At 37.5% G+C, this 16,522-nt stretch overlaps 1 protein-coding gene and 1 long non-coding RNA gene across 4 annotated transcripts in view; one reads left to right on the top strand and one right to left on the bottom strand.

The window, feature by feature from the left end:
• The window catches only part of LOC123682716 (inactive rhomboid protein 1), a 267,242-nt gene that overhangs the window by 210,855 nt on the left and 39,865 nt on the right, over positions 1 to 16,522 (bottom strand). For all 3 annotated transcript variants that reach the window (XM_045621474.1, XM_045621475.1, XM_045621476.1), the window contains 3 exons: positions 11,943 to 12,035; positions 7,834 to 8,336; positions 2,928 to 4,490 (listed from right to left, as the gene is read on the bottom strand). In XM_045621474.1, the coding sequence (XP_045477430.1) occupies positions 2,928 to 4,490; positions 7,834 to 8,306 (2,036 nt within the window). In that variant the 5' untranslated portion in view covers positions 8,307 to 8,336; positions 11,943 to 12,035. The remainder of the gene's footprint in view (positions 1 to 2,927; positions 4,491 to 7,833; positions 8,337 to 11,942; positions 12,036 to 16,522) is intronic.
• Positions 1,113 to 1,346, top strand: LOC123682721. Its single transcript, XR_006747860.1, has 2 exons — positions 1,113 to 1,257; positions 1,316 to 1,346. It is a non-coding gene; the product is annotated as an uncharacterized LOC123682721 (long non-coding RNA).

Raw genomic sequence — 16,522 nt, 5'->3', positions numbered from 1 at the left:
CCGTGAGAAATAATATTTCCCACAGTATGAGCAATACATAGTTTTGAAATTGAGTAAGCTATTAAGAATATGCTACTTTTCATATCAGTTGTAGGAAAATATACTTTTCGCAAAAGTTAGGAACAAATTTTCTTTTCTACAAACGTTTGAAATAAAATAAAACGGAAAAGATTTGATTGATTATTCCTTTACACATGAATGACAGACGTAATTCTGCATGTCGTTACCATAGTAATGTAATGCTTGACGTTAATTGGCTGGTGCATAGAGACATGACAGAATTCAATTTATCCTTTAATACTTGCATGCGGGAAGCTCTTTCTTTTCCGCACGCATATCCGTGCGGAAAAGAATAAGCAGAGGTTTATTCCCGCTCTGTCAGGGCCGTCGATAGGGGGTAGGCAGGGTAGCAACAACAGAAAGGAATACCGACAAATTTAATTAAAATCAAAAACCATAAAAGGCCCGCATTATACAATTATACATTAAACTCATAAATATCCAGATGTGGCGTGATCTCCTTATAGTGCCCACTCTAGAGGGGCGGCAACTAATGAAGGGCGGCATTATCTACTTTTTCTGGCAAATCTGGATTACTGGAAGAACGAATTGACAGAGTAAGCATCTGTTAGGTTGGCAAAATGGGTCTCTGCCTAGGGTGGCAGTTTGGCTAGCGACGGCCCTGCGCACTGTGCGGGAAAGTGACTCTTTCTGACTTAAAAAACGTGTGGAAAAAGAGTTGATAGCGCACGCTTGTAGAAAAAGTTTCTTTGAATTTGTAAAATAGTATATTATTTCACAAGGAGGAGAAGAGTCACTTTTCATGGCGAGCTTATGTTTGCCCGCCGAACGGAGTGAGGCGGGCAATTTAAGCGAGCCATGAAAAGTCACTTCAACTCCGAATGAAATATGCTATTTTTTTTCAAACGTTTTGTAATTCATACAATCAAATTCTGAACAAAATCGTACGAGAATATATCAGATTTGCACAGCTTTCATGGTTATATTTTATTATCAGATGTTGGTACTCCGAAATCTCCGTCAGCCGTCACGGATTTATCTGTCACTTCATCGTTTATTTTCATTTCTGCTCAGAAGTCAAGTCGTGAACGATAACAAATACAATATCTACTCTAAACCTATAGTAATATCGAAATTCCTGGAACTTGCCTAAATAGAAATACCTATATCAAGTAGATCCTATGTTATCTCGAACTTATCTAATAGTATAGAAGAAGTTGTTTCATAAAATGGAAGGTAGAATCAAGCAAAATTATTACATCTCGTATGACTACTCTTTACATTTATTTTGCAGAATTGTTGAACTCTCCAGGGTGAAAAAAATCGAAAATACTAATATGTACAATCCACACATACTTATTCATATATTTAATAACTGCATTGGATAACCAAAAGGATTGAAATAACTAGAAATATTTTCGATGAAGAATATTGTTTACAATGTTTTCTTTACGGATAAGTTATGGAAAGGCATTGATGAAATATATTGTAATATAACTAACCTAAAAATTTTAGCATTAATATCATTAGTGTTCAGAAAAAATGATTGAGAGAATTATTATTCTCATCAACAATATTAATGCACTTATATTTTTGATTACTAAAGAAGAATTACTGCAATTGTGCTAATATGTGATTTTATGAAAATAAATGAGATTTGTTTTGATATATTCTATTCATTCTATAATAATTTGAAGATTGAATGAACTCTCAGTCCATATCATTGAAAGTACAATTATTGAAAACTTTGATTGTTACATTAGAATGCATAATGCATCCCTACATGGAATGATAGTCCAGGTATGTAGTGGTTACGTTTGTAGTACCTTTGCAAATTGTATTTATAATGAGAACGTTCAAATTTTGACTACTCGATGCAGGAATATAGCTAGCCAAGATTTCAGAAATAACCTTATTTGCCAGGTGAGAGGCAGATGATTGATTATTTATAATCATGCTGCTCATCTCGATTCTTCTGCATGCACTAGAATATCTGATAATTAATATTATCTGCAATTTTGTTCCAAAATTATGAAATGTCAGATAACATCGAAGATAATATACATAACTTGACATCAACAAATTCAAAAACTGTTCAATGTCTTCAAATTCTAAAACCTTAGATTTTTTTGGAATACATTTTCTTTACAATAAAGCTTGTCATTTTGAATCATTTGTCGAAATCAATATAACGTTACAGGTTGAGTATACAACATTACATCGAATAGGTTTTTTTTTCCATAAAGCTGAACTTGAACATGAACATGAATTTTGCTTAAACATTCAAAATATGCGATAACAACGTTGTCTATTGTAAATAGGATAATTTTTCGTGGTCCATTAGTTGAATTTTGTATATTCGTTCTCCCAATATTTTTTTGACTTCTGGGGAATTATTCTATTTCGTGCATCTATCGCAATGCTTTTATTTCTGGAGGAATCTAGTTCATTCCAAAATCAGATATATAAATGTATTCATTGATAATTGCGTCTTCAACACTTATTGAATTTTGAGTTTGTTATACAGACATCTGTTCTGCCAACCAACATTTTTCAATGCAAAAATCAGTAAATGATATTTATTGAAAATATTCCATTAAATTCGATAAGAATGCAGTGAATTAGAGAAAATAATGTATAATTCTAGTACAGACGGCTTATTCTAACACTCGTTCGTTCAAATAATGACGTTTAAATCAGAATTATTCATTCTTGTCCATGGTAACTAATTAATCGTTTCCGTAGCAACCACTTTTCCCTCCGCCGGAGGGAAAAGTATTTTTCCCTCCGGCGGAGGAAAAGTAGAACTTTTCGATGATCCTGTCAGTCGAGAAATGACGTTATTATGGTACGTTTGAAAAAAAAATGAATTATCGATTAATTCTAGAAGAGCAATATCGACTTACCATATAGCGACAGTAAAAGACGTCTGTCCCCTGGCTCTTGCACAACAAGTTTCATTGTATTTCGTACAGTCCTGCGAGCAAATAGTACCTCTCGGAGGAGGGGTGGCACACACGCGTCTAGTCCCGTTACTCGCTACGTACTCCACCGAGGGATTCACACAGATGCTGTGTCTGCACTGTCCTCTGCTTGCCACCCTCAGATTCGGCGACACGAAGGCAAGACATTCTTTCGAACTGCTGCACACCCCGACGCACTGGCTTACCTTCTCCTGCGGGTAATTTGATTGTTTGAAGTTTTGGCACTGAATATCTTGAAGACTGACATTTACATTATTGACACAGGGTGGCGCTACAGCCACGGCTCCCTCCTTGGGATGGTGCTCCTTGTTCTGGCTGGCCACGGAGCTGCTGGAGCTAGAACCGGGACTCGATTTCGACAGGTGGTACCCTTCCGAGTACTGGCAGCACTTGGTCCTGCTCGGGGTACCGATATACCGAACTTTCTGGTACTGGTTCTGGAAGGGAATCCTATATTGGAGGTTCGACAGGTCTCTCCTCATGTAAGGATCGTTGGCGTTGATCTTCACCGAGTACCTGTCGTACTGGAAACCGTAATAGTCCTCTGGTTGTTGCTGAGGAACGTAGCGTTCGACCGGCATATGCGGATTCTGCGGACCATACCTGCCCATTTCGTATCTTTCGTTACTCACATACTTATCGCTAGGACCATGATAACCTTCACTGCTCACTTTGTACCTATCGGCACCATACTGCACCTCACCGTACCTGTGCTGCTGTTGCTGTTGTTGGTTGAACCTGTCGTGGTGGGGATATTGGTAGCTCTTTTCATTTTTCCCCGAAGGGAACGTTTCCATGGTATCCGTAGTTGTAAGTGGTGGTGGTGGAATGAACTTATCGGGTACTGTGGTAGAAGGTGGGAAATGACTGTTGGTAAAGCAATTGGGAGTGGTCGGTGTGCTGCCTGGAGAAAGAGGCGGTGGCGGGATGAACCTATCGCTAGCAGGAGCGGGAGAAGGAGGTTCCAAATAGTTCGATTCGCTGTATCCGTTTTCCGTTGCAAACCGTTCAGGGCAAGGTATAGGAGGATACCTATCACTCTGGTAAGTATCAGGAAGAAACTGGTCGTGTTGATATTGATGTCTCGATTTTCTGTCGCCAGATCCTGACCTCTCCCTCTTATCTCCCTTGTGGTGATCGTTGCCGTAGCACACTTCCGATGTTGACGTTTGTCGGTCGACGATGACGTCACCTTGAAGTATGTACCGATCTCCCGATCCTTTTCTATCCTTGTCTCCGTGCATATTGAACTGTTCCGTTTGAGCGTATCTTTCCGGTTTACATCTGTCTTTCTCGTGGGATATTGTGTGGTATCTGTCGAGGTACCTCTCGGGAGTTTTTCGTCCCTTATCAGTTGAAAGAGTGTTGTATCTGTCGGTCGAGGTAGGCGTGACAGTTCTTGAATATCTGTCATTGTTTGCGTGTGGTCTTTCGAGGCTTCCTGCTGGTGCGAACCTTTCTGGATATCGGTGGTATGTGATGAATCTGGAAGAACATGGAATGATATAAATATTCAGCATAATACCTATACACAACATTCCCAACAAAAATTCATCGACTCAATTCCAATAATTGTGTACATTATGCATACGATACAAATGTACTCATTGTGGAGTCACTATGGCCAGATCTGAAACTCCTAGCATCAGAGGTGATGAAATACACTGAAAATTGGCTTGAAGAAAATAATCTAATTTTGAACAATGACAAAACTAACTTAGTTCTATTCCATCCAACTATAGACAGCTCAAAAGATGTAACCTTAAATGGCAGCAAGTTTGCAATATCTAAAGATACCAAGTTCCTTGGAATTGTAATAGATCAAAAACTCAACTGGAAGGCACATATAGAAAGCCTCCAAGGAAAACTGGGGACATCAATTTATGCACTTTCAGTATTGTCGAAATATCTGAGTCCAAATATATTAAAAACCATCTACTACAGCACAATTGAGACAAAAATAAGATTTGGCATAACATTCTATGGATCAGGAAACATAACATCTATATTCATCTTACAGAAAAAATCAATTCGAATCCTCAACCAAATGAAATACGGACAGTCCTGCAGGGGGGTTTTCAGAAGACATGGCATTTTAACAGTTTATGCCATATATGTGCAGGAATGTTTGCTTTTCCTTCATAAAAATAAACATATGTTCGATCAATTCAAAAGTTGTCATTCATATAGTACAAGAAATCAAAACTACAATTATCCTAAATGCAACCTGACAACAACTCAACAACAGCTAGAGTACAGATGCATGAAGTTTTTTAATAACTTCCCGCAAAGAATTAAGAACATAACATCCACAAGAATTTTTAAAAGGAACTACTGGATTTAGAACCATATTCGATGAATGAAATTGAGAGGAACTGGTAGCAACTTTTCTATCTTTTTTTTTTGAACACTGTTTCATTTCATGTAACTATTTGTTAAACAGACTTAGGAAATGATTTGAAATAAAGTAAAGTATTATCTTTATTATTATTATTGTGTCAGTGAAGTTTAAAGGTACGTTTCCGCCAGTAGCTGAAGTCTAAAAATAATTGTGGAAATAAGGTGAATTCGTTGGATAGGTTTTTTAGACGATTATACCAAGAAATGAAGAAAATTACTAGTAAAATCCAGAGGTTCATATAGTGTCAAATGAGTATCAAAGTATATATTTTCGCCGGGTGGAAAAAGAAGCTTTTGTTTTTTACTTCATTCTGACCCGTCCAGAAAGTTGTGAGACCTCTAACAAATCAAGAGTTTGTGCAGGTTAGGAATATCCCATATTAACGTACCTTTTTGAGTTCTTTATATATGGTCTGAAAACGCCAAAACTATAAGTTCTTAGGTTTAGAAAGTCAGATAAAGGGCGCTGTTGGTATTAATTGTGAGCCAAATAAATAAATATCTTGAAATATAATGTACAGGGTGTCTCGGATGAGATGGAAAATATATTTATGGTGAATAGAGATCCTTCAGATGATCAAGAAAAATTCTCATATGTAGTTTCTAGGAGATTCGCTCCAAATGCTCACTATCGAAGGCCCCTGGGCAAGTGTCTTTCAGGCACATATATACCTACTTGCACGCGAAAGATCAATGTACCTAAGTAGTAACAAACTATCAGAAATGTGATATAGCGATACATTCTGAGAGTCAGGCTGCAATCAGAGCATTGAGCTCGCATATCATCGATTCTAAGATGATATTGGAGTGCCGAAGAAAACTTAATGGTTGATTCCAGATCACTTGAGAATTAAAGGAAATGAAGAGTCCAATACACTTGCCAGAAAAGAAGCAGTAAATCCTTTCATTGGTGTTTACATTGGCTTTCTATATTATAGATAAATGTACCTATAATAAAGAGTTTCAGGGGAAGGAAAAAACTGAAAGAGAAACACTTTGGTGAAATCTTCCTAGGTTGGATCATTCCAAAAAGTTTCTTCGAAACTTTAATACTGCGTGGTTGAAGTCTTTGGAGAAGTATATGAATTCTTATCAAGGATAAGCTATACTTCCTCACTGGATTACTTACAAGGCATTACCACCTCAGGAAGCACCTCTTGAGAATGAGTCTAGCAGAAAACAACTAGATAGTTCTGATTCTACGGGGAGGAAGGAGAAACTCCGAATCACTTCCGGAATGTCTTGTCATCGCTAGCCAACACAAAAAATGCTTTGAACGAGAAAATTGTAGATGTGAGGAAGTAATCCCCTTGAAGCCATCCTAGAGACTGGAGTTCACCAGAACTCTGGAAGAGGAGGATGAGCTATAAACTAGAACGACTAAAGACGAGAACAGCTCTGATAGGAGGCACAATAGACCATAAGGTCTCGGTGCAATGAAACCCAAATCCCCCCTCCTAAAATCTATATCTATAGGTATAGCTATACAGCTATTTTATGATTTATTCGGTATCTACATAAATTGAAGGATTTATTCATTCAATTCGCCTAATAATATACAAGGTATATATGAATAATTGCGAGAAAAGTTAAGGGATGATTCCTTGTCAAAAAAAAAGGTGGGTCATTCAGATAAACTTTTTTTAAACCCCCCCTGCTTAGTAGCAGCCCGAAAAGCAGTTTTTATTTCTTCTCTTAAGAACTAAAAAACTGACAAGAAAGTAGTAATAACTGTTATTTATTGCCTTTAAACAAATGGACATCGACCTAGGGTCCTTCAGCCTTTGACAAGAATAACATGTTAACAAATAGGTTCTCTTGTAAATTCTTGCGAAAATTCTCCTCAAAAACCTTGAATTTCAGCAAGAAATTACTAGAAAATCTATTTGCTAAGAATGTATCAAACAATATGAAATTGATTTTTTTATTGTAAAATATGAATATGGAAAAAGTTTCTTGAGAAACATGGTTTAGGGGTGTATTTTTCTACCTCTTGCAATCATAGAGGACATCACCAAAAATTTTCTTGGCTGCCTCCTCGCCCGCATAAAATAAATAAAATAAAATATGCTTAATTTTAGTAAGTTCTTTGGTTTTTGAGAAAAATTTTTTTTCAGGCGCCATCTTGAGAGGACAGTAATTAAGCAGAGGGGCTCGAAAAAAAAGTTTATATGAAAAACCTAACCTTTATTTTGACAATGAATCACCCCCTTAATTTATTCGCAACTATTTATATACACCCTGTATATTAGTACCATCAAGGTTGCCGGATACATTAATTTCATAACGCGGAAAAATTGTAATAATAATGAATTTCATCAACCTAATAATTACGAATTTCCATTGTAAAGAAAATTTTATTTGATAGATTTCTTATATAGTAGATACCTTTGCAATTCAGTTGCTCGAGAATCATACTCATACTCACCTATTATCTGCTTGATAAGCTTGGGCCACCTGATTCGCAACCAGCCTATCGGAAGATATAGAAGTCTGCGGTCTTTCCCCCAATGGATATCTTTCCGACACTCCTTGGTATCTCTCCCCGCTCGGCAATCTATCCGACTGGCTCCGTTCCGATCCGAACCGTTCCGAACGTCCAGCGTCGGCACCGAAGAGATCCGATTGGTTCCGACCCGGTCCGAACCTGTCCGGCTGGTTCCTCTCGGCGGCGAAACGATCCGGTTGGTTCCTGTCTCCGCTGTAGCGCTCCGATTGGTTGCGATCGGGTGCGTAACCTGCCGCGTATCTATCGCAATGCACATTGTTAGGATAGCGATCGGGAGAATAAGCTGAGACGCAATTAGACGTATGGTACTGAGGCCGGATTGCAGGGGACGGGGAAACAGGTGTAGAATGTTGCAGGATCTGTCTTCGGCTATAGTCGTCCTCTGCTGGCATTTTGGTGGTCCTGGCCTGAAGTCAGGACATCTGGAAATAATCAGTGATAATTGAGATCTTGTCTTGAAACGTAAAAGTAAACATTTTTCATGGATTTTCAATCGAATTTTTCATAATTTATTATATTATACAGGGTGTCTCATTGGGAAACGGAAATACTTCACAGGTGCATCGGTGGTACCAAGGTGGTTCTGGAGATACCCCATTTATTGGGTCTTACTGTCTTCGTAGCCGAGATACAGGGTGTTTTATGAATTTTGCCCGTTTCTTTCTGAGGTCATATCAAACGAACCACCCGGTAAATTTTCTTCATATTTGGCAAATATGTTCCTAAGTGAGAGCCCAAACGTCATGCAATAACCGCGTTGAAAATCCAGGTCCAGGTTAACAAAAAAATTATGAATCGTTTGAATCCTCGAAACAACACCCTGTACATCGGAATTTTGAAAATCTGTTTCAATATTCGGAAACGCCACTAAAAACTGAACTGAGACGTATACTTCAAATTTTCGCGCAGACAGTTTTACTGCACAAATTTTCAACGTGAAAGTGAGATTTCTGAGAACTTGAATACCTGAAAGTGGTTCGAAGTGACTTTTGACAATGAATTATCAAAAATATCGAATCCATAATTATTTCAACATTACCATTTTCACATTGGTTTTTTTTTATAGATGTATACTATTTCAGTTTCTATTTATTGAGAATTGAGTTGCATTAGGTTGATATTGTATATTTTGAAACAATTATGAACAAAAAATATAATAACAAAATAATTAATTAATGTGAATCGTTCTAAACAACAATGGTCTTCTGTCAAAGTGATGGTTGTCAACCTATTTGATTGAATACGAAATTTTATTATTATTCGCAGTAGTGAAAAACTCTGCTGAAGGAAACAATAGACTTCACAATCAAAAGAGGACTATGATCTCCATAACTAATTCATAGATTAATCACAAACGTTACTTTAAACCATTTCCAGCAAACCAAATTCTCAAAAAATTCACGTTTTCGTTGAAAATTTGTGCAGTAATGAGAAACGACGAGAGACTGAGAGAGTAACTCAAAAATAAAAACTGAAATGGTATACAGCTATAAAAAGAAAAACCAATGTAAAAATGAATTACAAAGTAATCTTGAAATAATTATGGATTCAATATTTTTGATAATTCATTCTGAAAAGTCACTTCAAACCACTTTCAGGTATCCAAGTTCTTAAAAACTTCACTTTTACGTTGAAAATTTGTGCAGTAAAACTGTCTGCTCGAAAATTTGAAGTAAAAGTCTCAGTTTAATATTTAGTGGTGTTTCCTAATATTAAAACAGATTTTCAAAATTCCGATGTACAGGGTGTTGTTTCGAGGATTCAAACGATTCATAATTTTTTGTTAACCCGGACCTGGATTTTCAAGGCGGTTATTGCATGATACGTTTGGGCTCTCAATTAGGAACATATTTGCCAAATATGAAGAAAATATACCAGGTGGTTCGTTTGATATGGCCGAAGAAAGAAACGGGCAACATTCATAAAACACCCTGTATCTGTAAGACCCAATAAATGGGGTATCTCCAGAACCGCCTTGGTGCCACCTATGCACCTGTGAGGTATTTCCGTTTCCCAATGAAAAACCCTGTATTAAAACGAAAAAAACAAGTTGTAGTGACTCTGCATGCCCGAGAGGTGGCATTGCTGGCTTCGCGGCACTCTCTAGCGAGGCATCGGTGGCTTTATACAGAATTCCCGAAAAAGTGCAGGGTCTCCTCTCCACGATGGTGTGTCTTGGGCAGAGATCGCTAGATAGCCCAACTTATGAGTCCACCAGAGATCTTAGAACGAAATACCGTGATCCCTAGATTAAGAGATGGCGCACCTACGTTATTTGGCTCGAGAAAGCCTCGCCAAAGTGGTGTGGTGACCCCGACGTAAGGCAGAAAGCTGCGATCACGTTGGAGGGCTGAGGCGACTCACTGCCCCACTTAACGTCACAGCTTCGAGCGTGTTCATCGGACACAAGCACCAAGCACCGATGACACACTGCGCCTTTGATTTTTCGCCTTCACAGCTCGCTGACGCACTCTTTCCCCCCAAGTATACATACGCATTTCCTCTTCTGGTAGGTCGTTGGTACTGGTAGGGGAGTGTGTAGTGATTCTGAATACATGAGAGGAAACTTTACAGGTTTCGCATCCCTCTCTGGCGAGGCAACGGTGGGTTCATAAAGAATCACCGAATTTGTGCAGAGTCGCCTCTCCACGATGGTGTGAAAGGGTGTGTGTGTCTTGGGCAGAGATCGCTGGATAGCCCAACTGATGAGTCCACCAGCGGTCTCGAAATCGAAACACCGTAATCCCTAGAGAGAGGGCGCACCTACGTTATATGGCTCGAGGAACCTTCGGAAAAAGTAATTCGATAAAATATCGAATCAAAATACTCAATCCAAATTCAATTGAAATTGATCTCACTTCATATACCTTTCAGTTAAGAAAAAACAATTATAAGAAAACGTTGATAGATTTGTGTGAATGGGTTTCGGTAATTTGATTGTACTGATCGGAAGATTTGATAAGAGATATAATGTTTTTGAAGATAATATGGCATCTTTATCAACGGAGCGAAAACAAAGCTACTTGTTTTTTCAAAAACAAGTATAACTGCGCAAATAAAAATAAACGGGCGCACTATAGAACAGGTAAATTCTTCAAATATTTGGAAACGAACATCAACAGCCAATGCGACCCTAAAATAGAAATAAGATCACGTATTGAGCAAGTCAGAAAGGCCTTTATGAACATGAAACAGTTCTTTACGAAACCTGAGATAGCATCGGACCTCCGAATGCGAATGGTAAGATGCTATGTGTTTTCCATTTTGTTATATGGATGTGAAGGATGGACTCTCGATCCAACTACAGAGAAGAAACTGCAGACATTTGAGATTTGCCTTTATGATGCATGTTGTTGGATATCTTGGATGCAAAAAATGACCAATGAGAGTGTACTTTTCCTAATGCGTAAACCACTTGAGCTCCTTTTCAGAATCAAAGAAAGAAAGACCAGATACATAGGGCATGTGATGAGGGGTGCGAAATATGAGCTTCTTAGGTTGATGATAGAAGGAGAGATACAGGGCAGAAGATCGGTGGGTAGAAGACAAAATTCTTGGCTGAAGAATTTGAGAAGATGGTTCGGTTGCACCTGCACCGACATTTTTAGGGCAGCTACATCTAGAGTTTTGATTGACAGATGGATCGCCAACCTTCGTTAGGAGACGACGTACTAAGAAGAAGAAGAACCCGATACTGAATGAATATATAAACATATGCAAGACGAATCAACGATAAAAACCAAGAGATAATAAAGAAACATATGAAAACGTAGAATACAAAAAACGAAATAAGCAATATATGGTCATGGTTAGAAAAACTGAAAAAAAACCTCTATGCAAAACATACGAGGTGATTGGTGAAGCTTGACCAGAAAGTAAATGTAGGAAAAGGTGAAAAAAAATGGAACACGAGCAGTTTTATAAAACATTATGATCAATATGAATCAGAATCGGGGCAGTCCAATTAATTCTCAAACTATAAGGGCACTACCACAGGTTTCAAGTTTTACTGAAATATTTCCACATACCTGTGACGGTCGCCGTGGTGATCCGTAGTGGCGGCGCCGGTCAAGAGGGGGTGTCACCCCCTCAACCCCGCCTACAGCATAATGATATATAGTCTGAAACAAAGAAATATATTATGTTGTTAAGTCCCATTATAGAGATTAGGAAAAGCTGCTATAGGCATCCAATATTTCAGTGATATGTATGTTTGGAGTAAATCTCGCAGTAATAAACATAGATAGAGGGAGCATATGTCATTTTCAGTAAGCAAATTTTGTCACCAACATGAACTATCAAATATGACATGAAGCGCGCGGAAATTAAACATATCAGTGACACGATAATTCACTCAATTCGCGAGTTTATCAAAAAAGAATGCACTTTTATGTCCCATAGTGAATCAATATTCCACATTAACTCAAAATATATTGAAATAAATATCTAAATATATCAGAAATTCAGAAAACAAACTTCAAGCGCGCCAAACGACGTGAAACAACGGATGACACCAGGAGAGCAATAGTTGCCAAACCTTGGATTTCAGCAGGTAGATACAGAAAATAATAAATATTTTGCTTATTATAAACTCGACAATTAGGAAAAATATAGGATTTTAAATATTCAAATTTGCATATTCAATCGGGAATCACTCAAATAAATATATTTCAATAAATAATATAAAATTGGCTAACACCTGCACTTGGTAATGAATGAAGAAAATACAAAAAGAAAAAAAAATATGATTTCCAAGTGTGTAATATCATACGATATTAATTATCTATCTGGTTAATGTATCAACAAAAATGCCATCAACATAACCATTGTCAAACCATTGTCAGCGTCCTATAAGGTGACTGCTATTTCGTTTGTTCGTCATCTTGGGTTGAGTTATGATGTACTGATGATCCCTAATAAGGGTGAAACCGGTATATCGCTACTCTCTCTTGATGACATGCATTCTCCTTGGAAATCGTACTTCTTTTTCTTTTTGTATTTTCTTCAAATATATTTCATTCGATATAGGTAATATACACTCATAACTATAGAGTAAAATTGTGGATTTGAAAATATATCACAATCCGACAACGTAATCTAACCATGTTGGTGACATGTAAAAATTGCCTTTACTCTCTCTGTCTATGTGTATTATTCTATGGTGTTAATCAACCAATCAGCCTTTGAATGTTTTTGAACATTCAATAAAACAAGCGGTAAGATTTAATGATCTTTTAAGTTCTATCTAAGATAATAATAATAATAATAATAATTTGAACGGCTTGGCATCTTGAAATTAAGTGTGTGCATAGTATATGTGAGTGACTGATCAATTATTCTGCCGCTTCTCTTTTCAAATCAAATTTTCAATCATTTTTGGTATTATTTATGGAGTATTTTTAAATTGTGTTGAAAAGTCGGTTGTTAGAAATAATAAGTTGTTTCCAAAGAATTTTTTCCTTTATCGATGTGATGTTTGTTATATATCATAGTGTCCTCTATTTGAGGTCAAAGAGGAACAGAAGAGAAATAAAATCTCAGAAAAATTTTATTCACTTCGAGTATAAACGATGTTGTATACTTTTGAAATCAGTAAAAATTAAGCTGTCAAAAAATGGCACAGAAATCTAGTGTTCCCATTTAAAAAAACATAAAATTGAGTCATAGCTTCGCAATTAAAAATCCTGCTGAAAAGATGAGAACGACAATGGATTCTAAGTAAAAAAGAATCTATGTAATGTTTTGATTTAAGAGCTCTATCATCAGTTTTAGCGGATATAGAAATATTTTTCGATATCGCAATTTTTCCAATTTTCGCTTAAAACTCGAAAACAAAAGAATGCGGCCAAAAATGAATCACTCCTCTCAGTTTTTTCGGGAGAAGAAAACGAAGATCGGGTATACTATTTTGTCTATCTCCTCTGCTTCAAAAGTTGTAGTGCTAAAACATCGAAATTTGCCTACCCTCTACAGCAACCAAGATTATGAATTCATTCCATTTGGCTTCTCCACACAAAAATTTCGGAGATTATACAACTCATGTTCTGATTAACCAATAGAATCCGTAAATTTCCCATAGTTACGGCGTATTGATAAGATAATATACTACTTGACGACGTGGTAGAATCGTTTTGGTGTTTCACCTCCTGCCATATTGTGATCATTTCCATAGTAACATTCTTGGACGTTCGCCAAAAAAAATAAAAGTCAAGCTCATAGTGAACTGTCATTGAATTATCAAAATGCAGGGCTTTGGTTATATGTATTGAAATTATTCATTATATAATTGTAACGAATACCACTGTAGCATAGACAATATACACTGCGCAAAAAAATTAACGCACATTCTGAAAATCTCAATTTTAATGAAAGTTAACGCTACATTGACTTTATAACTTATTTTTTATGTTCTCTCGGGAAGGTTTTGAACGAAACAAGACACATTAAATGGAAGAAAAATTCAGGATTTCACCGAATCTTATGTGAAAGAAGAGAAATAAACAATTTTCAAAATACTGGAATGCTGATAAGTGATTTATTACTTGGTATTTCCACTCCTTGCGTCAAGTACAGTTCGGCAACGACTGTTCATACTCAAAATGAGTGATCTTAAAATGTTCTGATCTAATCCTTCCCAGATTTCTCTGTGTTGGATTTCTAAGTCATTAAGAGTAGCTGGATGATTTTCTGAACTTCTCAGCCTTCTATTGAGGTTGTCCCAAACCTGCTCAATCGGATTGAGATCTGGACTTCTTGCTGGCCATTTCATTCGAGAGACTTCAACCTCTTCAAGGTACTCCTGAACGATGCGCGCACGATGGGGTCTGGCATTATCGTCCATAAAAATGAAATTTTCACCAATGTATGGGGCAAATGGCACTACATGCTCTTCAAGAATGTTCCTTATATACCTATCAGCATTCATAGCTCCATTATTAACGACCACTAGGTCTGTGCGAGCAGTCAAAGATATTCCACCCCATACCATAATCGATCCTCCCCCGAAACCAGTAGTATTCAGGAAATTGCACTGAGCATATCTTTCATGTGGACGTCTGTATACAAGGAAACGTCGATCACAATAATACTATTGTGATCGACGTTTCCTTGTATACAGACGTCCACATGCCTATACAGGCAGAATCTAGACTCATCTGTGAAGAGAACTCTTTCCCAATCAGCCTCTTCCCAATGGATATGCTCTCTCGCAAAATCCAAACGCGCCCTTCGATGGGCTGGGGTAAGAGCTGGGCCTCTTGCCGCGACACGAGGCCTCAAATCATATTCTCTGAGGCGATTTCTTATTGTCTGAGTGCTAATTTGCACCCCGTGAGTTTGCTCAAGCTGATTTTGAAGGAGGCGAGCGGTTGCAAACCGTTGTCTCAACGAAGAAACTCTCAAGTAACGTTCTTGAATGGCAGTTGTTACCCGTGGTCTACCCTGTCCTGGTCTTCAGACATTCATACCTGTCTCCCTGAATCGCTGCAACATTCTGGACACACTTGTATGGGAAACTCCAAACCTTTCTGCTATTGTTGTGTATGTCCACCCTTCTCGCAAAACTACCGCTTGGGCACATTCCTCTTGGGTCAAATTGCGTGTTTCGCGTTGCATAGCGATCGAGTGTAGAAAATCAAACGAAAAAAAAACTATTGATCACTAGAATTGATCGAGAACAACTGATTTCAGACTGGAGCCAATGCATTCAAAATCTGATAATCTCATCTTTTTTTATTCCTGCTGGGAAAAAACATCTGTATTGAAGAAAAACATTGAAAGTGAATAACATATGCATGCATAATTCTGATAAAAATAATTATCATTGAGAACATCTTCAGTTGTAGAATAAATTTGAGATTTCCATAATGTGCGTTAATTTTTTTGCGCAGTGTATTTCGATTATACGAACCTCTTCACTCGACGTAGTTCGCGAAACACCACTCGTGAACTAAGTCTCATGAATCAGTGGATAATCGAATATTGTCTATGCTCTTGTGATATTATAACAGAATATATTAAGTTACTTCCGAACTCTCATCATCAGAAATAACCTGAAAACACATAAAACTTAGGTCGAGTTTTTCACGTGCTGATCGAAATTCAATCAAGAATTAGAATTTCAGAACACCCCGCCAGGATTTTGCCGAAACGAAATATCGACGAAGTGTAGCCACCTCTGATTTATGAGGGGAACAATCCCATTCTACTCCAGGATATCCTATCCGAATCCGGTCTGGAAAGCCGGGACGCGTTTTTCTGCTCCCCGTCAATATCGGAGTTTTTGCAGCCGCGAGCAGCTATCAGTGACGCTCCGAAGATTCTGGAACGCCAGGAATAATATAATACGATGGGAAAAAATTGGAATTTCGCTCCACGGTACTTATTGGATGGATGCCGATGTCGAATTCCTCGCGTAGACATTTTTTTTTCAAATTAATGAATGTAACGCGAGGAAAAATACACTGTGTCCGTAAAGTATGGAACAAATTCATTTTTAGCTAAACAGACCGTTTCCGTTGCTGATATAAATTTCGAAATATTAGCAGAAAATGGTTTTATCATTACCTATATTATCAATAATCATCAGAATTCGATAGAGTAATAGTAT

The sequence above is a fragment of the Harmonia axyridis genome, chromosome 6 (assembly GCF_914767665.1).
Source record: "Harmonia axyridis chromosome 6, icHarAxyr1.1, whole genome shotgun sequence".
Taxonomy (NCBI): domain Eukaryota; kingdom Metazoa; phylum Arthropoda; class Insecta; order Coleoptera; family Coccinellidae; genus Harmonia; species Harmonia axyridis.
This window is presented reverse-complemented; position numbering and strand designations above follow the sequence as displayed.